This window comes from Passer domesticus, chromosome Z (genome assembly GCF_036417665.1).
Source record: "Passer domesticus isolate bPasDom1 chromosome Z, bPasDom1.hap1, whole genome shotgun sequence".
Classification (NCBI taxonomy): domain Eukaryota; kingdom Metazoa; phylum Chordata; class Aves; order Passeriformes; family Passeridae; genus Passer; species Passer domesticus.
In genome coordinates, this window is record NC_087512.1 from 9,334,945 (window position 1) to 9,358,270 (window position 23,326).

A 23,326-nucleotide genomic window follows, 5' to 3' on the forward strand; every position below is an offset into this window, starting at 1 on the left:
CATTCACACTGCTAAGTGGAAGTGTTCCCAGTCCCTTGAGTCTGCCTTTGATAACACCCTTAGCACACAGTCTGGTTGATTGTTTGCAGGAATATCATGGTTTATCCTTACAAGTGGTTCCTCTTGGTATCTCAGAGATATGTATGTTTTTGCCACATTCCCTTCACTGATGCACTTCTGGGCAGCAAACATAAAGGCAGAAAGATCTGCTGTGCAGAAATTAAATCTCCCTTGTCTAGGTGTGAACCTTGGGAGGATTGGTTGGTTTTACAAACACCCAGCTAGGAGTCTTGTCCTTCACACTCTCTGCAGGCTTTCGAGTTATTCTAAATATTAATGGAATAGCAATCCCATTATGTGATATTTTGCTGTTGAGTTTCACTTTCAGAAATTATTTGGTAGATCTTCTGTTTGGAACTCGAAGCACATTCTGCAGTGTTGTGCTATTTATAGTTTGGGATGAAGCAATACTAAAAGCATTAGAGGCAATCAGAGAAAACTGCTAGAACTGGACTCAAGGGAAACCACCTCAGGAGGTTCTTTCTGCAACAGGCAGCTGACCTGTGAGTTGCTCAAGCAGAAGATGAGGATGCAAACTTTGGAGGGGCCTGAGATAGACTAGATAAGCACAGAGACAGACTGGGCATTACCTGCCACACAAGCGTGAGGGTTCTGGAAACCCTCAGAGCTGGCTGGCCATTGTAGCTGGGAGGGTATGGCGACAGAGCTTTGGGATACAGTAATCACATTGCTTGTCCTGCTTTTCCCTAGGTGTTGGCTTATGGCTTTTTCCACGTGGGGAGGGTACAGACAGCTGCTCCTGTGCATCAGCCGAGATTCTTCATCATCAGCTGAGCTCCTTGATCATCAGTGGAGATGGGGAAGGGTCTTGGGGGGAAGCCATGTGAGGAGTGGCTGAGGTCACTTGGCCTGTTCATTCTGGAGGAGACTGAGGGGAGACCTCACAGCAGTTTACCTCTTCCTCAGAAGGGGACAAAGGACAGGCAGTCCAGTGACAGGACCTGAGGGAATGGCCTGAAGTTGTGTCAGGGGAGGTTTTGGTTGGATTTTGGGATAAAGTTCTTCACTCAGAGGGTGGCTAGGTACTGAACAGGCTCCCCAGGGAAGTGGTCACAGCACCAAGTCTTACAGAGTTCAAAGCGCGTTTGGACAATGCTCTCAGGCACATGGTGGGATTTTTGGGCTGAGCTGTGCAGGACCAAGAGCTGCACTCGATGACCCCTAAGTGTTTCCACACACATTCTATAATTCTTACGCTAGCACACCAGAACCTATCCGAGCACTCCAGCGAAGCCACATCCAGGGCGTTCCTCCTCCATCGAGTTCCCTCACCTTTCGGGAGTGAAACAAAAGCCTGAAAAGAAGAGACGCTAAAGCAGCAAAGCCCCGCGCCCCAGCGCAGCCCGCCCGGCCGCGGGCTCCCCCTCACGCGTCCGTCGTCACTCGGCCCTGCCCCGGCGGGACGGCCCCGCCCCGGCTGAGGCGCCGCCGCCGCCCGGTGTCCGCGGGGCGGCATGAGGAGAGCCGGGGGCGGCTGCCGGGGCCGCCATGTCGCTGCTCTGCGTGCGAGGTGAGCGGGGCGGCGGAGCGGGGGGACACGCCTGGGCAGGGTTTGGCTTTGTCCTGGCTGAAGTGGGTTTCAGCCTCCCTGGAGCGGGGACGGGCGTGCCGGTGCCTCCCCGCCTGAGCCGCGGGCGGCCGCGGCCCGGCCGCCACCTGCACCCCTGGGCCGGAGGTGCCGCATGGCGAGGGAGCAGGTGCGGGTCCAGGAGCGGCGGTCCCGGCCGGGGAGGTCCGGAGCCCCGGGAGGAGCCGTGGCTGACTTTGGGAGTTGGCTCGGACACGAGTTGAATCGCCCAGCGAACGGCGCGGGCAGGAAGCAGGCTGCTGTCACTCCGTATACTCGCCTCGGAGCGTGCATTGTTATTTCACATACATTCCTAATTACCTCCTCATCCTGTTATCGAGCCTCGTCCCCTTGCTGAACAGGTTGCGGGAAGCCGGCACTTTCTCTGCGCAGTGGATTATAGTGCTGTCTCCGGTTTCCCATTTCTTGCTGCCTTGTGCTAAAAAATAATGATAAAGAAATCCGTGGGGGAAAACCATCTGCCAGGGCTCACGCTACTGGGATGTGTTTCCCTGCACTGAACGCCGCGGTCACAGGGCGTCCCCGAGTGCAGCCGTGCCCTGCGGCTTAAAAGTGTAGTTTTAATGTTCTCAACTCCTTTGCCAGGAATGATAAAAAAACTGGCACTGCTGGCAGTTCAGCTCTTCTGTCACACACACAGGTTTACTGATAACCGCTCCTTATCCAGCTGTTCGTCACTCTTTGAGTCAAAAGCCCTGTGTTGGTGATGCCCAGCAGAGCATCTTGAGACGTGCTCTTTTGGGGAGAGCACTGTTTTTGGGGAGTGTTTCTGAATTAAGTTTCAGCCCTTTTATTAAACACGTGTTGTGTTTAAGGGCTTAGGAGAGGTGCACAAGTGCAGAGTGTATCTTAAATGTGCTTTTCGTACACTTCTGTGTAAAATGTGAAGGGCAGACTTGTCTAGCCCATTTTGAAGGTTTTGCCAAAATCTCTTCATTGAAGCTGAGTCTTACTAGCCAAAGGATGCCTATATGTATTATAGGGGGTTTTTAAAAATTCTTTTTGGTGGTTCATTCTCAAAATGTTTTCAGAGTGTCCTTTAAAGTAATGTGGGTTTGATACCACTTGAAGCAGATTGTCTTAAGAATGTATTTACACACTGTTTGCAAGGAATAGTGAAAGAACATGAACTGAATGATTGAGCTGCTGAGAGTGTCTTCTGTTTTCAAGGCATTTATTCTTTATCTGTAGAGTTTTTAGGACAAAAGCATTTCAGGAGCCTGGAATAGTGAGTCCTTGTGTTTCATTTACTCTTTGTTTGTGTGAAGAGCTAAAGAAGATATAAGAAATTTGAGGTGGCTGGTGACTTTGTGTGAAGAATTACTGTGAAAATTTTATCTTCCATTTCCATCTGCTGTGCGAAGACAGTAGAAGATACCAGCATTCATTTAAATAGATGATATTGAACAACTTTATTATAAGACTGCAGAATGCAGTCAATTTACTTAACATCAAGAAACATATTTTCTGAAATAGGCATGACTGAAAGGATCAGCTGATGAGATCTCAGAAAAAGCAACCATCTAACCTGATATGGAGTATGTTGAGGTGGGGCAGTGCGAAAAACAAAGACACCAGGAGCTGAGATAAAACAACTAGGGCAAGGAGGAGGCGGCTTTATTGTTACTTTTTAAAAAAAGCCCAACAAAATGGCACTTCTCTTGATTCTTTTACCTTTCCACTGAAATGAGCTAATATTGTTGAGACCGCAGTGGCCTGTTAGTAAGAAAGTTGGAAAAGCTGTTTTTTTTCCTATTCAAAATGGTACACATATAAGATTACATAGTAGTATGAGGTTGGATGGTGTAGAGCTGAGACGAACAAAGAAAGACAACAGAAACCTCCACAAAATAAATGTAGGTGATTGGGACACTGTTAATAGCATCTGGATTGCAGTTTTACATATTAAGGAAAATGTGGAAAAAGCCATAAGTGTCAGTGTCACAAGAAGCCTGCCAGTCAGAAGGATAGTGTTTTAGTTTATTGATTTATTTTCCGCCCGTCTTGAATTGTGTGCATTAATAGTATTTTAATGAATCGCTAATCTAAAACAGTGCTCAGTGTTTGTGGCCAAACATGTCTGGGTGCTGCCTTTGTTCCTGAAGAACCAGCTAGAATATATGTCTTCTTGATGGAAAGTGCTACATTTCTTTTACTTTCTGTGAGAACAAATAATTTTGTGTGTGTGTGGTTTTTTTTTCTTTATTCCTTTCGTTTATTTATTTTGATTTGTTATGTGGTGTTTTTTGTTTGTTTCTTTGGTGTATTTTGTTTGCTTTGTTTTGTTTTTTTTTCCAGAAGCATTGAGGTGTATCTGCTATAGAAATAGGAAACACCTGACAGAAAATCTAAGCTCAGAGGAATTATGAGTCTGGGCTTGTCTGCAGCAGTTCAGGGGATGTGTGAAATAAGCCAGTGGTAATGGGCTGTTGTAGGAGCAAATTAAGGGATTCTTTTCAAGCAGGAAAATATGCAGTGAGTGTAAGTGAAGTGAAGGAGAAAAGAAATCCTGAATATTACATGATTGAGGCTTTTAGGAGACTTCTTCATATTTTGATTCCACTGCTTAAGTGAAAGAGAGGTTGCATACACTCCTGTTCAGAGCAGCTGTGTCTGGATTATGTCTGATAATCTTCTCTTGGCATAGTTTGCTTTATTAGTTTGCATTTAGCGTTGTGTTTGTGAAAATAGTACATATTAAATAAAACTAATCCCAGGGAAGCACTCTAGTGTTTCACATCAGTCTTGCATTGTTAACTTTCTTGGCTTTCTCTTGTAACTGTTGATTTTACCCCAGATCTCAATCAGATAAAATTTCTTTTCCTGATCTTTCCTGTCTCCTGACTTGGTGATGGGAATAACTGCTGTCTCAGCACAGCTTGCAGGGGTCATAGCAAAGTGGACCCTGCTGAGGCTGGTTCACTCGGTCACTGGCTCTATTTATCATTGTCCTGACACATAGTTCATGCCCTTTCACCTGCTCACTTTTACTGCATCCTTCTTTGTCTCCAGCCCTTGCTTCCTCAAGACTGATGGTTCTCTTTTAGTTTTTCTCCTCTCTGCTTCATAGCAGCTTAAGCTGTGTCTTCACTGTCACTGTATTCCAAAGTTGGACCTAGCTGGTCCACCTGATAATTACAATTCCAAGGATGTTGGCAGTGGGATTCTTCCCTCATCCCTGTGCACAGTGCCTGACTTAGTCCCATATGGTCACAGTGCTTTTGTGTAACGTGCCTTTGTCTTGGGCCCTGATCCACAGTATCTGTGTGAGCTTTGGCTGCCAGAGTTACATGGAAGAATGACTTGGGTGAGCTCTTGCACTCTAGGATTTCAAGTTGACTGCTGTGTGAAATGACATTGTCTGGAGGTTAGAAATGATATTTTTTTGTTTGCCTAATGTTTCTCTTGTGGCTGCGCTGAAGAATTAGAAGAGCTTGTGAGTTTTTTTGTCAAGCCAGCTGGAGTGTTGAAATACCACTCCTAGAACTTAACTGTCCATCCCTGTATTGCCAGCAAAATTTGAGTTCCAGTGTGAATTGAACTGTGTTGACATCCAAGTGAAAGAAGAAAAGAAGGAAAATGGAAATGGATGTTAATGATAAAAATGTTCATTACAATCTTGTAATGTACTTAGGAATACCTATACTTACAAGTGGCCAAGCATCAGGAACTTCTCTTTAAAGGATTTTTCCCCACCTTGATGTAGTGGACTCGACTTACCTCAGTGTTCTCTGAAAGTCTGAATGCAGTGCCTCCGGCTTGCTGTTGTGACTGTTCTGAAATGGTCGTAGAATTCAAAAAAAACCCTATCCATCCTTTTGTAGGTCAAAATGATGAAGAAGAGAATTGAACATTAAAAGTAGTAGCAGAAATGCAAAGTTATAACGCTAGGACATTAAAATAACATAATGATTAATTTAGAATTTGCTGTGTGACTACTATGAACTCCATTTCTCTAGTTGTCCTTAGTCAGGTAGTTACCGGTGTAGGTAGTGTTGGAGCAAAATAAAGTGCATTAGAACTTTGAGTAAAAAGGCTAAGATAGAAGTGTTCTCTACTAAAAGAGCATTTTTGTGCTGAGAGTTAAGTTTTAGGTTTATAAAGCTGTAATTGGAGAGAACTTTTAAAGATTTCTGGCTTCTTCTGTTGTTCAGTAAAACCTGCACACCATGTCTGGCTTTTGATATAAGGGTGATCATTTGATTTCCTGTTTAAAATCCTCACCCTTTCAGATTTGGGCACTGTTACTGCAAGCTTCATCAAACAGTGTGGAACCTATTTTTTAGGTGTTTAGGGGACTATGAACTACTTGAAACCTCCCTATATTTCTCAATGGGATGAAGGAAAGGTACAGAGATGCTTCCTGAATTTGAATAGTGTCTGTTTCTTCTGGCTCTCATGGTGTATTCTGAGCTGACTCCTTCAGTGTGCAATCTTCCAGACCTAACTTGTTAAAGTTGTTCTTAGCATACTCTTTTTATATGCAATAAAGGGCTGCATTTAATCTAAATGCTGAAAGAACCTAATTTTAAACTCTTAGCCGTCCAAGATCTAGTTGCAGCTTATGAAAGTCCAAGCAAATTAAACTGCTTTTTTAATCCAGGACCTTATTTCAAATATTTGACTTGAATGCATGTGAAATGCATATGTCTGATAATAAATCATCTTCCTATATATTTCCTTTGAAATTTCTTCCTGTGGCCAAATTTTACTGGGTGTTTTGAAAAATACTTTAATCACTCCATAAAAATTGTTCTTGCTGCTCTTCCAAGAGATCTTGAACTGTGGAGGGATGTGTCTAATAACTCTTACTCTGTTGCTTTTTTTTCTGATAATTCCCTGTGTGGTCTTGCAAACAGATTTGGAGCTGCTGTGGAAGTGTCTAGGGTATTCACTAACTCTGCCTCTTTCTTACATTAGAGCTTACTGGTTAATTCCTGGCATTTTCTTGGTGTGGAAGTGTATGTAAGCAGCTTGCTGTTCTTGCCTCTTGTTAGATGGAAGGATTTCTGGAGTCTGGAGTTTAAAAGGTTTCTCTTTAGCAGTTGGATTTGCTTTTCTTTGCTGCCTTTGCTTTCTGACGGTACTTCAGAAGTTTTAGTAGTGAAATTGCATTTAATATTGTTGTGTTGATCTCATCATTGTAAAATAGAGAACTAAAATCTGCTTTACTTGTATTGTTGGTGTGTGCTTATCCGTGTCTGCTTTAGCCATGTTTACCAAGAGCTTTGCTGAAGTGTTGTTTTGCTTGTAAACTGTCACCTGTAAAATTTGGCAGATGCTTTCTGTGACATGGATTCCTATTCCATAGGTGTATCCTGGAGGTTTAGATCAGCTCTCTTTGCATTTAGAAAGATTTCAGATGGATTTTCTTTTCTCTTAGGCCCTCCTTATACCTGACTAGGCTGCTGTAAATAATTCTGCTTTTATTCTTTGCCTTTTGACTGGCCTCTGTGTCCTGCTTGGTTTTGTGTTAATGGCAAATGCCCAGTTGAGAAGGAGTGAAATATGGCAGTCTTTGGAGCAGGAAACACCACTGCAATGGATCATGGCCAGCCTCTCAAGTAACTTTCTATTACTGTTTCACTGGATGCCCACCATACTATGTCATTTTTCACTTTATTGATACACTGTTCTACCCTGAGTTGTGTGTTGCAGAAAGTTCCGTGTGTGTGCAGTTTGGATCAGTCTTCCTGAGCTGGTGCTGAATAGCAGGCATCTTTTTTTTCCCAGAACTTTAACTCCTTAGACATTTCAGACCTTTGTCTGGATTGCTCAGTGATCTGTAGGTGCCTGACCTCCTACAGGTGTGCTGTGAGTGTCACCTTGGGTGTCACTCTGCTCTTCTTGGGGTCTCTTTTCTAATCTCTTTGGATGCATTTAAAACAAAGCTTACTGGGCTACAGACTCCAGTTACATCCAAGTTACAGTTTTTTAGATCTTCTGATTTTTATTGCTTGCACATTAAATATATAACATTATCTTCACTTGCCATGGGCTGAAAAGTATCTGATCTCACAAGTGCTTCTTCATGAGCATGTCACAGATGTTTATGGGATGCTTAATGCTTTTTCACCATCAGCAGTTAAATCAGCTGGTGAGTTGGGAGGGTAATACCCTTGCTGGTGTTTTGTTTCTATTCAGGTTTTTTGTTAAGTCCCTTGCTTTTACCTTCATTTAACTTTCTACATCTTGGGCCACAAAACCTATGTCAATACAGTTTGTTTCTTGTATTATACCATGGCTTTACAGCTCTTTGAGGTGGAGTGGAATTCAGCTGTCCTTCTTGCTTGAGGAGTAGTGGCTTTTTGGTCCCCTGGAAAACACCTAATAAATGATTCCTGAATCTGATTATGACAGTTTTGGTTCATATTTATTCTTCTCAGTCAATTGGTTGTAATTACTCTCAATTTTATGAAATTAGCTCCCTCTGAAATGTTCCTTGTGTATTGCTAGTGGTTGTTTTTGGACAGCCCATGTTTTATTTGATTTGATCACAGCTACTGCAGGTAACTATTAAATAATTGGTTTGTAGAAAAGAAAATGGGAGTGGTGTTCCAAAACAGTTGTTCTGCCTGTTTAACAGTTGTTGAATTGGAATGTTATTTGCAAGTTTTGAAAGAACTGAAGTAGTACTGGCAGGCATATGGGCTCTTTAGCATTTCTCTGTTTAACTGTCTTTATATGAGTACTGCTGTCTTCTGTGATGAGCAGATTTCAGCTAAATACATTATGAAATACATTATGTGCATCTATATGTCTCTTTCAGCTGGGAAGAAAGCTTCAAGTCTAATCTGTTTTTTTTTTTTAAAAAGAAAACCCTGAAAAATCTCTGGTTGATAATTTCATGAAAAGATGCAAATGTGATTTACTTGGTGCTTTGTAAACATCTGACATATCTCTAACACATTAGAGACTTTAACTCCTTCACCAAGCTTTCAAAACAGATTTCTTACTGTGCTTTTAAGTTATCTTCCACATTATGAACTTTGAATAATTGAATAATTACACTTAAAAAGAACAAAATGTTGAGTACCTGCAGATCTTAACAGCCTTTCCCTCCCTTGTAGTGTGGAGTGCAAGAGACTAGCTATGGCTAGAGGATCAAGTTAGATGATAAGTCCTCAGCTGAGGAATTCTTTTGACTGATGCTGGTTGAACTTACTAAGCACCATATTATGGCTTGGATTCATGTCCTGCTGTTATGGAAAGCGGCAAGGAATTGGAGCACAGTACTGGCAGGAGTGCTGCCTCTCTGATAGCCACGTGTGGGCATCCTAAAAATGAAAAGGAATGCTGCCAACTAATGGTTGTGACTTAGTTTATGTTCCCTCTGCCATACTGCTCTTGAGTGCACGTTCATCCTTTTGTCAGGTGAGCTGGGGTGGCTTTGGACACTGTATGGGAGATGGGTCCGTGCATTCAGCATGGAAGCATATGCTGAGAGACGTTCAGTTCATGGAAACCCTGTGCTGAGAGAAAATTAAATTGGGGCAGTGTCAGATATGAGTAAATGTTGCCTGCTTTGTTTGCAGGATTTAATTTTGCTGGCCACACTTCAATTTGTAAAAATCTTAAAATTGCTAGGCAGGATGCACGGGGTAGAGGAACTGTGTTAAAGGAATTAAAAATCCTGATTTTGTTCCCTTTCGGATTGCCTGCATATGGGGAGTCAGAGCATTAAAAAACATAAAGAAGATATGGTATTTCAACAGCTTTGTGCTGACCTTGGTTTCTTGATGCTCTTCCTTGCAGTTGAATATACTGTATAAATGGAAAGTGAATTGGACTGGGATGTCTTGTCTGATGAAGGATAAGAGGAGGTGTCTTGTTCAGGATAATCTCTAGCCTAAATCTGTTGGCCAGTTTGAAAAAAAAATTGGCTTCAAGCCTTGACCGTGTCCCTTTAAGGAATACTGGTTTTAACCTTATTACTTAAAGCTCTTGTGACTTAACTCTCTTAAATCTTTACAACCTAAATGCTCTGCTAAACAGACTCCAACACTTCCACCATACAGACTGAATTATAGGTATAATATAACTGCAGAATTATGCTTCTGAGTATTGGCACACTTCTATTTTCTCTGCTCAGGCCAATGTAGTAATACTCAGCTTAAAAAACATAGTTAAAAAAACCTAACATGCTTTGTCCCTTCACTCTTTGGTTGCTGCTCTGTTCAGTCAAAATCTGCGCCATATAACCAACCTGCTGTTGTCTTTGTTGGTATCTGCTGAAAGGATTTTGGATCTGGAGCTAAATGTGGTGGCTCAGGAAAGCCTTCACTTTTCTGAACTATTGTGGTGGCACAATGCTGCAGTCCACATGCCAAGGATTTGGGCACGCTTGGATAAGGCAAAGGGAACTGTGAAGGAACTGCATCACCTGGAACATGTTCTGAAGGATATGTAGGGCTTTTACCCAGCATCATTACCAAACTCCATTTTTCCCAATCCTTAAGTACTGGAAGGGTGAGGAGCACAACTTTAGTAATAACGTCTCCAATCTAAGGAAATGCGCACCAACTTCTCCTGTTCTGATCCTAAAGTTAGTAAACCACTTCAGCATAAAAACCAGAAATTCATCACATATGATAATCAACATAAAGCTGATGAATATGTAAATACTGAATTTCTAGACAGAAACCTATTAGAGACATTTTCCTTTCCTGAAGACTTGTGTAAACTTCAGAACAGGTTTTCAGAAAATGTCCGTGGACTTCAGATTTTCAGTATGTGTGGTTATTCACTTGTAGTTATCACATACTGTTCTGTTCTAACAACCTCAGTCCTTTGCAAACAAAGTCCTTGTGGAGTGTTATAGCTGCAATTACACACTGGAGAGCTACAAACCCTTGTCCAAATCTTCAGTAATTATTTCTTCCTATAGGGCCAGGAGTACCAGACACATGGTGCCAAGGTAGTTTGTCAGCTTTGTGTGAGGAAGGAATTTGACTGCTCAGCAAACTATTACACACATTGTAGAAAACTGTTGTTCCCCTTTTGTTCCCCTTCCAAATTTCATGTGTTATTCTTCATTGTAAGATTTCTTTACAGGCAAGCAGATAGTATTCTTCAGGTGGTTGTTTGGCCTCTTCATGCATGTGGCTTGTCTCTGAGAGTCAGAGAGGTCATAAATTACTAGAAAGCTGAGACTGACTTTGTTTTTGGATTTGGGATTTCTAACCTTACCAAAATCATAATGCCATTTTATAGATTAATAGAGTCAGGGTTTTAAATGAAACATTCAATATTTTGTGGTTCAGACAACCCCCAATCTTGAGCTCCTTATCTGAACCTAAAATTATAGTGTGTGACGTGAATTTGGCATGCAACATGGATATCAATTGGAAGGAGGGAAAAAATGGACATGAAACAGTAGATTTATTTCAGCCTTTCCCACCTGGTATAATTTGCTGCATGTGCAGAATTTTATTAGATTTTGACCTATCAAATTAAGTAAGTGGAGTCTCTGTATGGTCCATTTTAGTAGGAGATTTTTTTGAGGAGATTAACTGCTTAGAAACTCCACAGTTATAAGGTCAGAATGGCTTGTTGTAATCATCTAGTATGACCCTCTGTAATACATAGTAATTTTTTTAGTGTAACAACCTAGAGTCTAACAGAAAAAGATCAGATTCTGAACTAAAATTGATGAAGGATTTTTTATGGTTCTTGGTAGCTTTATGTTGATTACCATATGTGACAAATTTCTGCTTTTTATGCTGAAATGGTTTACTAGCTTCAGCGTCAGAATAGCACAATCTGCTCCTTGCCCTTCCAATACTTAAGGATTGGAAAAAATGGAGTTTGGTAATGTCTATTATTTGAGTAGAGACAAATGTATATTATATTATGAGTATTCTGACTGTAATGACAAGTGTTTACATATTTTTCCGCAGTTAAAAAGAGATAAAGACATGCCATGACCTAATAGATCTCAGTGTTAAATCAGTGTGTTGTTACACTTCTGCTTGGTGGGAGGAGTGTGGTTTACCAGGGCTCGAGCGACAAACCTTTTACTTCTGTTGTAAACTTGAGTTTGAAGTTACTGTTCTGTATAAACCTGACAGTTTAGTCAAAGATGTAGAAATGTGCTCAGGCTGTGTTGGAGGAGAGTAGCACGTGACAGAAGTTTGAATATATATGAGTTAACCCTGTGCAAGCTTCCTGGTGGGCCTGCATTGTATATTTCTTTTTCCTCATAGGATGTCATGGAAGAGCTGGTGCTGCAGATGAAGTTTGGGTTACTGGATCCATAATAAGTGTTACAGTTTTATGAAGTAAACAGTGTAAACCATTTGAATTAGTAGTGTTGAGTTAGTTTTCTTAAAGGGTGCAGACACATTTGTGTTATAGAGCAGGATGGGAAGCTTGTGGCTAAAGTGGTGAGAAGGGGGCTGTTAGTTTAGGGCTCAGAATTAGCCCCCAAAAAGTTAGCAAGAGTCACGAGGAATGGGGGTTATGAGGGGAACAGAGATGTTGGAAGGGCTTTCCTACTCTAGAAAGAGAGGAATAGAGGTGACTGGAAAATTCCACTGTGGTTTGGTGATGCAAAATTGTAAAGCAGCATTAGTGTGGATAAAAGAGAACCAGCTGGGCTGAAATTGCTTTGGGAAGAGCTGATAAGAGATTTTTCTGTGATAACACAAGAGATCTACTGCACGTAGTCCAGGATTTCAATGTGGGTAAAAATCTCATAATGTAGTTAGAGCAAAGTGTTTCTGGGTGTTCTCACTGTGAAAGACTGACTCTCCACACCAGAGAATATATCCTGTTGGTTGTTCTTGTGGTACAGGGAGCTGTGTTATCTGACAGTTTCACTATCTGACAGTGACTAAAGCCATAAAACTGATGGAGTGAACTGTAGATGTGACTTTGAGGGGCACAGAAGGTGCTTCAGGGAAATTGGACATGGAAATGAACTTGGTTTGAATGATCACAGCTGAAGCTAAGTTAAGGTAAACAGATGAACATGCAGTTTAGTAATTGTCAAGCCTCCAGGGAAGCTGAAGAAGCTTTTTGGTGAAGTGAGGAGGTTGGATACAGAGGAGGGCAGGAAATTCAGGGAAGCTACAGGGGTAAATATTAGCATCTCAAATAACAGAAAAGGCTCCACCTAGGAAATTACCCCAGAGCTGATGATTCACCTGTTCATTACGTCAGGATATGCTGAGCAAACAGAACCTCTGAGAGAGGTGTGGACAAAAAAACAGTTTGTAGAGGAAGGTGTATGTTGAGGATCAGATAGTCCAAGGCTAAGGCAGGGGCTTCCACCTCAGCAGACAAGGTGGCATCTTGCAAGTGGTAATAGAACAGGTAACAGAAGGCGTTTTGGTCATATGAAAAGGGGAAACAGCCAGCCTGCACAGAGGGAGGAATCAGACTTCTGTGGATGGGGACAGGGAAGTGTGCAAAGATGGGGTGGGTATGGTCCCTGGACTATAGGAATTGTTTCTTATGAAACTGAAAATGATGCATAAGAGTGGGATAAAAAAATTTTGATGTCCTGCATTTGAGTCTGGTAATCTGTATCCGAGAGTGCTGAAACATGCAACACTTTAAATCTGAATTCTTCCAGCAGAAATTTAACTGTGGCTGCAAACAAGCAGTGACATCACCTAACTGGAGAGGAATAGATGTGGTTTCTGTGGATAGGTGGGAAGATAAAGGAGATGAGTGATAAATGTGGGTAAATACGGATCTTGACTTCAAAAGCAGATAGGACTGTGGCAATATGCAAAGTTTAAAATGAACTGTTAGGAGAAAATAATAAAATTTTTTTAGACAGGTGGAAACAATGTGGTAGGATATTTTATGAAATGCAACATGGGTTTGCGAGAGGAAGATTATTCTGGGCTAGCTTCTTGTTTCTAGATGAAAGCATGCATCTATTTCTCACAAATCCTATAGCAGACTTATTTTTAAAGAAAATTGGAATTGGCAAAAGATGTGTAAAGAGTATAAGGAGCTGGCTGTAGCAGAAGCTAGTAATATTGCTGAGACAAGTGGGAGAAGCAGATAAATGTCTTCCACTTGTGTCATGGCAAGAAAGAATACAAATATGTGTGTCAAAGCCATTCTTAAGAAAAGTCCTAATTACATACTAAATTTTAAAGCAAATAAATATAATGCAGGAAGGACTCAGAGACCCCTGAGGAGAGTGAGAATGAAAATGAGTTGATGTTCTGTAGAAAAACTGTACACTTAGAGGCAAATGACAAGCATTGCTGAAAAATATGAAACTTACTGAAAGGAGAGATGTTGGGGAGTCCTTGTGTCTCTGCACCGTGCTTGTAAACAGAAGCTGATGGGATCTGTGACTTGTGTCCATTAAAAACATCAGGAAATTAAACATGGAGTGAGGAAAAACATGGAGAGGACAAATAATGTTGACATAAGATACAGAAGGCATACACATGCCATTAATTAAAGTGTTGGGTGGAAAGTAGGAATGATTTTGAATGGTGTAAGTGGTCCAGGTGTTGAGGGAAGAAGTGTTAAGAGTTGGACCCTTCCAGTCTTGTGATCCTCACTGCACTAATTTGTGCAGTGAGTTACTGTTCTGACAACTAATTGCTATAGACAAACTGTATATTAAGGTAAAATTTTGATGTAGTATCTTCCTTATTTATAAACGTTAATAGTAAGGAAAAGAACCTACATGTGAAGGAACTTGCTTATACTCAATTCTTACCTAAGGCTGTTTATTTTGGTTAATGTTTTGATTCTTACTTAACCTGGTGTATTTTCGCCTTATTGTTTATGGAGGTCCAAATGCAAGCAAGCAGCATGGCTTTCAGAACAGTCTTGGGCACACTCCTTGGCAGTAGTAAGACCTTCTTATGATTCAGTTCTTTGTACACAGGCTGTTTTGAAACAGTGTTTTCAAAAGTATTGGCAGGTGACTGCAAATGTGTTTGTGAGGTACAGCTCTTTTAGACAACAATCTTTCTGACTGTCCTATTTCTGCAATTTGTGGGTGTCCTCCAGGAACCAGTATTGTCTGAGCAGTTTGTGAATGTGAAGATTAAAACAGACTGCTAGAGGTATAGTTTGCCAACAGTGGTTTTTTTATTAGGTCTCCTGTTCCTGCCTGGAATCTCATTCAGTTACACCATAACTCATACCCTAACAAGTTCTTCTACTCTTTCTTAATTGTTACAGTCAAACTTATTTCTGTCTCTTAGATACTAATATTTTCTTTGGTTTGTGAAGCCAAACAGGTAAATATTAAGTAACATAATAATAAGATTTTATTAATATTTTACTTTAAAATACTTTTCATGCTAGACCAATCTTCCTTCATTATTCGGTGTGGAAAACACAGGTGCTGTTTTTCCTGAAAGCTTATAATTTACTCTAGTATGGTGGGATGTTTTTGCTTAAAAAAAAAATATATATCTATAAGAATTTACTGAATCCACCAGAAATGTACTGTTGTTTTATTTTTGAGTTTCTCTTTTGGTAAATATGCTATACCACTGAAGTTGAGCAGTGATATTTGTTTGTACCATTTTTTAATCTCAGTGCCTTTCCGGACAAGCTTGTGCTCAGTCCTGCTTCACAAGTAGCTGTGTTCCAGTTGGCTGAGCGCTTGCAATCCTGTAACTTAAATCGAAACTACCAGAAAACAGACCAAGGCTGTGATTAGGTGGCAGTCACTACTGGTGTGGTTAGTCAGCAACTCTTTTTTCAGGGTGCATCTTGTTTACACTAAGTCCGAACAGGGAGTGTAGAAACCTGAGTCACTGGGGAGACTGCTCAGGTGGCTTTTGTTGACAGGCGAAAAGCACACGCCAAAGGACAAACACACAAGTGGGTTTGTTCTGTCATCTCTGCTCTTTCCTCTTTGGTACCACAGTACTTGTGTGTTCTAGCAGCTTTCAACTTGGCTGTGACCAGGCTGTGGGATTTGACCTAATAACTCTGGCAAGATTCTAGTAATTTAAGTGGCCTTTACCTCTGTGTACAGTGTCTGAGCAGAAGCTGCATGTGCTCTGTGTCTTGGAAGAAATGACTCTGCAGAGAGATGTATCTTTTTTCAAAATAAATACACTTACCCATCCCCCTCAAACCTGAAGAAACCAACTTCTCCATTCATCTGGTTTCTAAATTACTATTAAGGGTTTTTTGTTATGTTTGGAATTTGAAAATAATTTTTATATTTGCTCTTTGAGTTTTTTTCCCCCCACTGAAGCTTTTATTGTAAACTAGTTGAGCTGTTGCTTTGTCATCAGTCGGTTTACCAGCTCAGACTGGCTCCTAGCAGACTTGCTACATTATCAGTCTATCTCTTTTCCTGCCTTCTGCTGCACGGATATGGCTTTCATTATGCATATTTCCTTAGTCTTTGACAGCTGGAGGCATATGTGAGTTGCAGTCTGTTTTGTGTAAAATTTAGTAGTATGGGTTTTGTTCCCTTAATCAATTAAGGCATTTCCAGTAACTTAAAATAATACATTTCTGCCACTATCTTAAAATAATGTATTTCTCAACCTTGCAGAATTTGAAAGAAGGGAATATTATGCCACTGAAAATTAGAAGCCTCCTTTACTGTTCTGTCCAGTAGTACATACCTTATACATTTAAAAATGCTGTAAGATTTGCTTGATGTTTATTTTTTTCCATGATAAAGCACAGATTCAGGAGTAGGATGCTGTCTTTTCTGATCACAAAACAGCTAAAAGTTCAGGAGAAATCAGTAACCTGTAGGGAAGTCCTTGAGGCAAAGTACCAAACCACAATCTAACAGAATGCATCTTCTGGGAGAGTCACACACAAAATAACTTGCTCTAGTACACTGCACCCAAGCTGTTTTTTGACTAATAATATTAAGGCTGCAGGAGAATGTTGGAGAGGCGTGGCAGCTTGGATTACTGCTTAGTTCACCTCTTGGTTGGGGAACCAGGTCGCCTGACAGAGCTGTCTGTGTTGCCAGCGTCAGGAGGATTAACCTTTTATAATCTCTGTGATTTGAATAAGAGATTTTGTTCCTGTCCTCACTGCTCAGTTCAAAGCAGCTGCTGAGCAGGAACTTCAGTGGATCTTCAGAAATGTGTCTGTGTTGGTCAACTCAAAAAGGAAGAAATAGATGTTGCAAGGATTTCTCCTAGCTGTGCATTTTAGCAACTGATTTAAATGTTTGTAGGCTAAATGTATATAGGTGGATTTAGCTCTGGAATCAGGGAAGTTGGCTGAGTCCTCAGTTCCCTTTTTGTTTGCAAGGTGTTCTGTTACACAAATAGTATCAAATCCATTTCTCCATCACCACGCTCTGCTTCCCCAGCCCCTTGGAGAGCAAACTTTGGACAAAAGCAGAGTCTTGTAAGCACATAATAACAAAACTTCAGTCTGTGTTTGTTTTCCCACTTCTCAAGGAAAGTATAACTGATCCAGACCAATCAGTTGGAGGTGATGCTCACCTGCCTGTGCCAGGTCAGGCCAAAACCAGGAGGGATTACTCAGTCAGCTGAGGTGTATGTGTTTGCCCTTGAGCACTGGTGGTGCTAGTAATAAGGTACTTAGCTCTCTGCTTAGAGCCCCACAAAATTTGAAGGATTTTTTTGTGTGTATTGTGGCTGCAGAAGAAGCTCTTCAGTTTTAAAAAAGCCAGCATCTGTTTGCTCTGTCAAACAGGTAGCAAAGCATCTTGCATCTTTCATAGCTCCTTTCTTCTTCACACAGAGCAATATGGGTTTGCTTGTGTTGTCTACTTTAAAACATCTGATATTGCTGTCAAGTGACAACATATATGTATAGCAAAACTATGAAATAAGGTGTCTGAAGCATGTATTCCCCCTTGCTTTTGAAGAAATACCAAAGTGGAATTCACCTGTAATTGCTGGCAACCTTAAGCATTGATTATGTTGGTGATGGAGGAGGTTTGGTGGTACAACAGACTATATGAAACTACTTTCAAAAATGTCACCTGGGTCCTAAGCCTAAGGGCATATTAATTTGTAGGGTAGGTACTGCTGTATCATCATGTCATGCTCTTTTCTGGCAATTGTCTAGATATTTGTATGGATGAGATACAGGCTAATGGTGTTGTTTTGCAGTCCTCACTCTCATGGTATGGTTTTTCTTAGTACAAACTCCTGCTGATGGTGTAGAAGGAGCCCCTTGGTTTACAGGGCAGAAGACATCTGGTTTGGGACCCAAGTGCAAGATGTCACTGATGTCAAGGTGGTTTTTTGGAGCTCTAGCATCTAATTTGAGCAGTGAGACTGTCAAATTTATTGAAGGAACTGATGTTTTGGGGACAATTAATTACAAATCTGACTGGCGTTGTGATGGTGCTGGTAGGGGGAGATGCAGTAACCAGAAGGCAAACATCTGTGAGACAGCAAAAAGGGTCTCTGTGGCACCTTGCTTGTGATTATTCTTGTGTTACTTGGTTGTGGTGCTTCGACGAGAAATAGGACTGACACTTCAGAGCCTTTTCTCAGTGAAGAAAACCATCTGAAGGTAGTTTGAATGGTCCACTGTGTCTTGGAGCTCGGGCCTTTGGCTCAGGCAAGTGGCTGTTGAGGTGACAGCTAGGAGCAAAGTGAAATTTCGGGTACATATTAATGTGTCTGCGGGAAGGTTATGAAGGAGCAAAGCACAATTCTGAATAAGCATCCGAGGATGCTGACTCTTGCCTTGCTGGAATTAACTTGTCAGTTTGCACTGAGATTGTGATTGTTGCTAGATAAGTTGGAAAGGTGAGTAATGAGGAAAGGGCTCTCTGCAGAGTAGTGTGCAGGCTGGAGGCACCTTATACTCTAGCACTGGCTGTGGGGCTCTTGAGAGCTGGAGCAAGTGCTTTGTGCACAGCCTTTAAGGACAATAATGAGATGCATTGTGTAGAGGAAAGATTTTTGTCTGGGCACTGGTAGGCTGTCATTTCAGCAAGTCCCAAACAGACAGAAGTTGGCTTATGATTCTCGATCATTGTTGTAATTACCTGAAAGATAACCTGAACTCTGGAGATTTGTCTGTTTCCTGCTGGCCACAGAAGTGTTCTGAGACCACCTGCATGCCAGCTGAACTGGGGGACTGTGCAAGCAGGAGAAAGAGGGTTAGATACACTCAGAGCCTGGAAGAGCATCTGCAGTGATGGGAATTTCTGGAAGAGTATTCTGGTGTTGGGAATTCCACTCCTCAACTGCCACCTCCTCTTCTCTCTCCTGCTCAGCATTTCACCATACAAGCTGCCTGGATGTAGAAGATGCTGCACTTTTTCTGGTTCCAAATATATTTAATGTAAAAACTGGAAAATACTTAATGGGCTGTTGACACTCTGGATACATTGGCAGTGCAGATCTGTTTCAGGAGGTTGGAAAATTCAAGACCTGCATGTTCCTAGTTTTTTACTGCTTCCAGCATCTGATTCTAGCTTTCTTGGCTGTATGGTTCATGAATACACTTCCCCCCCTGCTGCTGCTCCTGGACAGAAAAAACAATAATGTCCTGCTTATTTCAGCTGCTCTTTATCTGAAATCAATTGAATGCTTCCTACTGCCTTTCAGGAAGCTTGTTTCTGGGATCAGCTGTAAGTAAACTTCTTGCAGCTTCTACTGCAAAGCAGAAGTTCCACTAAGTGCTAATGTTTAATGTAATAAAAATTTGAGCTGTGGTTTACCAAATAGCTTATCAATGTTTTAAGCATTTTATTGTTATGATCTCCTGAGGCTTTTTTGGATAAAATGATCTGCATGCTGGATTTCTTATGCAGTGCTGAATGGTCATGGTGTGATTCATATATTTTGGCAGTGTAGATCCTGTTCTGTGCTAGCTTTTTAGTAAAATCAACATATTTACTTAGAAGTTCAGAGATGAGGGTACTTCTGGGTTTTGGGACCTGTTATTTTGTGAATCTCCTCCCTTCTCTTCCTCTCTGTAAACCCTGTCCTAGTTGCTCTACTTCAAATATTGTTCTCAAACCAACAAAAAATAGTCTGACCTTGCATCCTGATACTACTTTCCTGAGAAATACTGATATAAGAATTTGGGAGAGCAATCTGAGGACTGTGTCAAGGAAGGAATCAGATGCAGACTTCTTTAGTTTTTCTTTTGCAATTGGTCCTCTGTCACAGTAGCCTTCTACAAGTTGCATGTGTAGTTTGAGTTCCATTTTTCCTGTTCTGTAGTTCTCTAGTAAAAATGTTTGTGTTTGAGATAAGTTTCATTTTTCTGTCCAAAACTGTTCACAGCTGCAATCCCCGTATCTTCTGCAGCACTGTTGTTTTTTTTTTTAATTTCAGTACTGTTTTTCTTCACTTGTGAATTTCTGTTGGTGAAATAGTTCAAGGAGTATTTCAGTCAGGTGAGTTCTTGAGGTATGCAACAAACAAGAATACCTATGAAACCCTTCAGTTTAGGAAGTTGAAAACCTGTGTGATGTTAAGTCAGTGTGTCAAATCAGATCTGGTAACAGATTAACCTGTAAACAAGACCCAGATGTGTCTCTTAACTGTCTAAATCTATTTTGTCATTGAAAGTGTTCAGAAGTCTACTTGCATTAACTGCCTAGTACATTAAAGCAGAATAGAAAGTAAATTGTCACCCCTTCTGTTGCATGAAATACCTTTTAGAGAAGTAGAACCAAAAGAAGGCTTCTTTTGCTGATGAGGACTGACTTTTACTATAAAATAATCCCCACAGCTGAACAGCTCTTGCCAAAAGATTTGCAGAGTTTATATGCTCCTCTAGGTATACTGTGAGAACGTGGGGAATATGTGCAAATGACAGAAGGGGTTTCCAACACAGTTTTTAAATTTGTTCTGTTCACGTTATGTAGTAATTTTGGTGGGGATGGAAGAAGTGGAATGCTATGAAGCTATGATGCAAGCTGAGCTGTGCTGTACATATTTACGAAGTTTTATGCAAAAGCTGAGTTGAAAAGTGACAATGTTTGTAGGTGTAAAATTACCTACTTCACTGAGGGGATCTGGACGGTTGAGCAAAATAGTTGTATGTATCTTTCATTTTTTAGCTGGATCAGCACAGTGTATTAACTGTGGGCTTGCTCAGGTTTGTGTAGATTTGCCATCATATTGTCCTGCAAGCTCTCCCAAGTTCATGTCCATGAAATAGTGGGGAACAGTCCAGATATCCAGTCACTGTGCAGTGTTGCTCTGATGTTCACAGGCTATGGCAGTAATAGAGATTTAGACAAGACTATAATATATAGCTTTTAGATATAAATGCTAAGCATTTTCTGCTTTGGTTTTAATAATTTGCTCATGAAAGTTTATCCTATACAAGTGAAAATTCAAGCAAGAAATAAATGTTGGGGTCAAGTTTAGTAAGCAGAAACATGCAGCAAAATCCTCTTGGGGCTTAGTTGTGAGCCCCAAGTTGCAGTGTCTGGACTGTGGAGGGGAGCAAATGGGGTGCTCTCTTCCTGCAGGTTGTGACTCTTGTGTGCATGCAAGGCCTGGATCTTAACTGACCAGAGAATTTACAGAGGAACAGGGAAGCATCTAGTGCGGTTTGGCAGTGTGGGATGTGTACGTTATGTAGTGCTTTCCTGGAAATCCTCTATGAAATGGTGCTGAACCTTGAATGGGAATAGTGAGTATGTGTCCTCTTAGCACAGAGATTTGGAAAACCCTGCAAGCAGTCACATGTCCCAGCTGCTATCAGTCACTGTCCAGTGGGCAGGAAGGGTGGAGTGGCTGGTAGAAAGCTGTTTGTTGGAAATTGTATCATAAATCAAATAAACTTAGTAGCTTTGTGTGCCTCTGGACAGGGTAATGAATTTGCAGATCATCTGAGCAGGAAGATGCTAATTCATGTGAATTAGGAAGGATTCTAATTCATTTTCAAGACATCTGGCAATACAGAAATCTCTTGGGTAGATCAATTTGCTATCACAGACTACAGATTAAAAACTCTCTTTTGCCCACCCCCTTCCTGAGAAGAATCCTTGAGTAATGTGAATAATGGCTGGTTGCTGAAGGAAATATATCCTTCCCTTTGTTTGACATGGTTCCCAAGGCCTTGGGAAGGGCAAGTTGATCTGTCCTGTGGGCATACAGAGTGGTGAAATTGAAGAAAGCTCTTTGCTACATGATTGGAAAATGCAATATGTGAGTGCTTTGTGGTATGTTGGGCTTCTTCTTTTTTTTTAATTTCTACGAACTATTAAAAATTAATCAACTCATATCACATCTATTCCATTTATTCCAGACTACTTATTAAGGCAGATTGATCCCTCGGTTCAGTTGAGGTAAACTTGGCTATCTGGGTTCCCCTACAGTTGTCTCAAAGAGGTAATGGGTTTTTGAAGGACTGTTTCAAGTACTAAATCAGAAGAATTCTGTCCTTAGAAGCAACCTTAGTTCTTTGGGCACTGTTGAAAATCTATGCTATTTTCCTGCTCTCTGCCAGTTACCAAGCAGCGTGGGCATTTCACAGTGGCTCTTTCTGGCAGCAGAGCAGTTCTCAGATCAGCCCATTTCACATTAAGCAGTTCTCAGATCAGCTCTCTTTTCACATTAAGCAGTAAGAGAATGTTATCCCCAGTGTACTGAGAATTCAGTCTCAGCTTTTGGGACTGTTGGTCCATGAAGGTACCCACTGTGTTTCCATCACGTCATTCTCAAAGAGAATACTGGGGCATAAAGTTCTCTCTTCCCTGCTTGACTGAAGCAATGTTTATATGTAAACCAGTGGTTTGTTTTGCCTGGCAGAAAAACAAAGTATAAAGTAATGAATGTGACTTAGGTCTTGTGTCTCTCAGTGGCCCCTGAGGCTGCAGGAGGCTTTTTTGCAGTAGCCACCCCAGCTCTGCTGGGAGAAGCTGGAGACTGCTCTGGGCTCTGCAGCTACAGCAGAAGCTGTTGAGGTGCTGCTGAGTGCTGGTGACTCCCTGGGGCCTCCTGTGCAATTATCCTTCCTCTGAGCTAGTTCAGGGAAATATCTTCCTTCTGAACATAATTTAACTCTAAATGTATGAGAATGCAGTGGAGCCTTTCTTTTTACACCTGTCTCAGACTGGGAATATCAAGGTGGCTTTGTCCCATTGAATCTTTGTAGCAGACTTGGAAAACCACCAAACTGCTGTTTTATCTTGCTTTTCTTTTCTTAGGAATTATGAAGGGAGGGAGATGAGTTTCATGGCAGAGTCAGTACTGCTGTTCTGCCATGGCACTTGGAATTGCAGTTAATGGCATAACTGAGGCTGCTGGGCTTTAATAGGGATAGTGTGAAACAAAACAGTGACAGCTAAAATCACAGGTGAGGTCGCTTCATGGCCTCTGCTTCCTCCAGGCTGGAACACCTTTTGGTTTTGAGTAGTGGAAAATAAAAGGTTTCCTCACTTTCTGGTGGAAGATGAGAGCATGCATGTTTTGATCTCCAGGGCAGGGAAGGAGGTTGTGGAGTCTCCCTCCTTGCAGGTATTCAAGAACCCTCTGGACACAGTCCTGTGCTGTGGGATGACCCTGCTTGAGCAGGGAGGTTGGACCAGATGACCCACTGTGTTCTCTTCCAACATGACACATTCTGTAAAAGGTGCTTGAGTGTCAAGGTGGGATCTCCAGGGACAGAGCACTCCTTGTTAAAAGTGCCAGTCTTGAGCCAGTTGTCAGCCTGTTGTGGATTTTATCAGTAACTTCTAATAAATGAGTAGGAGGGGTTGATTTTCTGGCTCTGCGGTGGACTATA

At 41.4% G+C, this 23,326-nt stretch overlaps 1 protein-coding gene across 4 annotated transcripts in view; it reads left to right on the forward strand.

Annotated features, from left to right (window-relative positions):
• The first annotated feature begins 1,468 nt into the window (after positions 1–1,468).
• The window catches only part of UNC13B (unc-13 homolog B), a 207,347-nt gene continuing 185,489 nt past the window's right edge, over positions 1,469–23,326 (forward strand). For all 4 annotated transcript variants that reach the window (XM_064405327.1, XM_064405329.1, XM_064405328.1 and 1 more), the window contains exon 1: positions 1,469–1,591. In XM_064405327.1, coding sequence (XP_064261397.1) covers positions 1,570–1,591 — 22 coding nt within the window. In that variant the 5' untranslated portion in view covers positions 1,469–1,569. The remainder of the gene's footprint in view (positions 1,592–23,326) is intronic.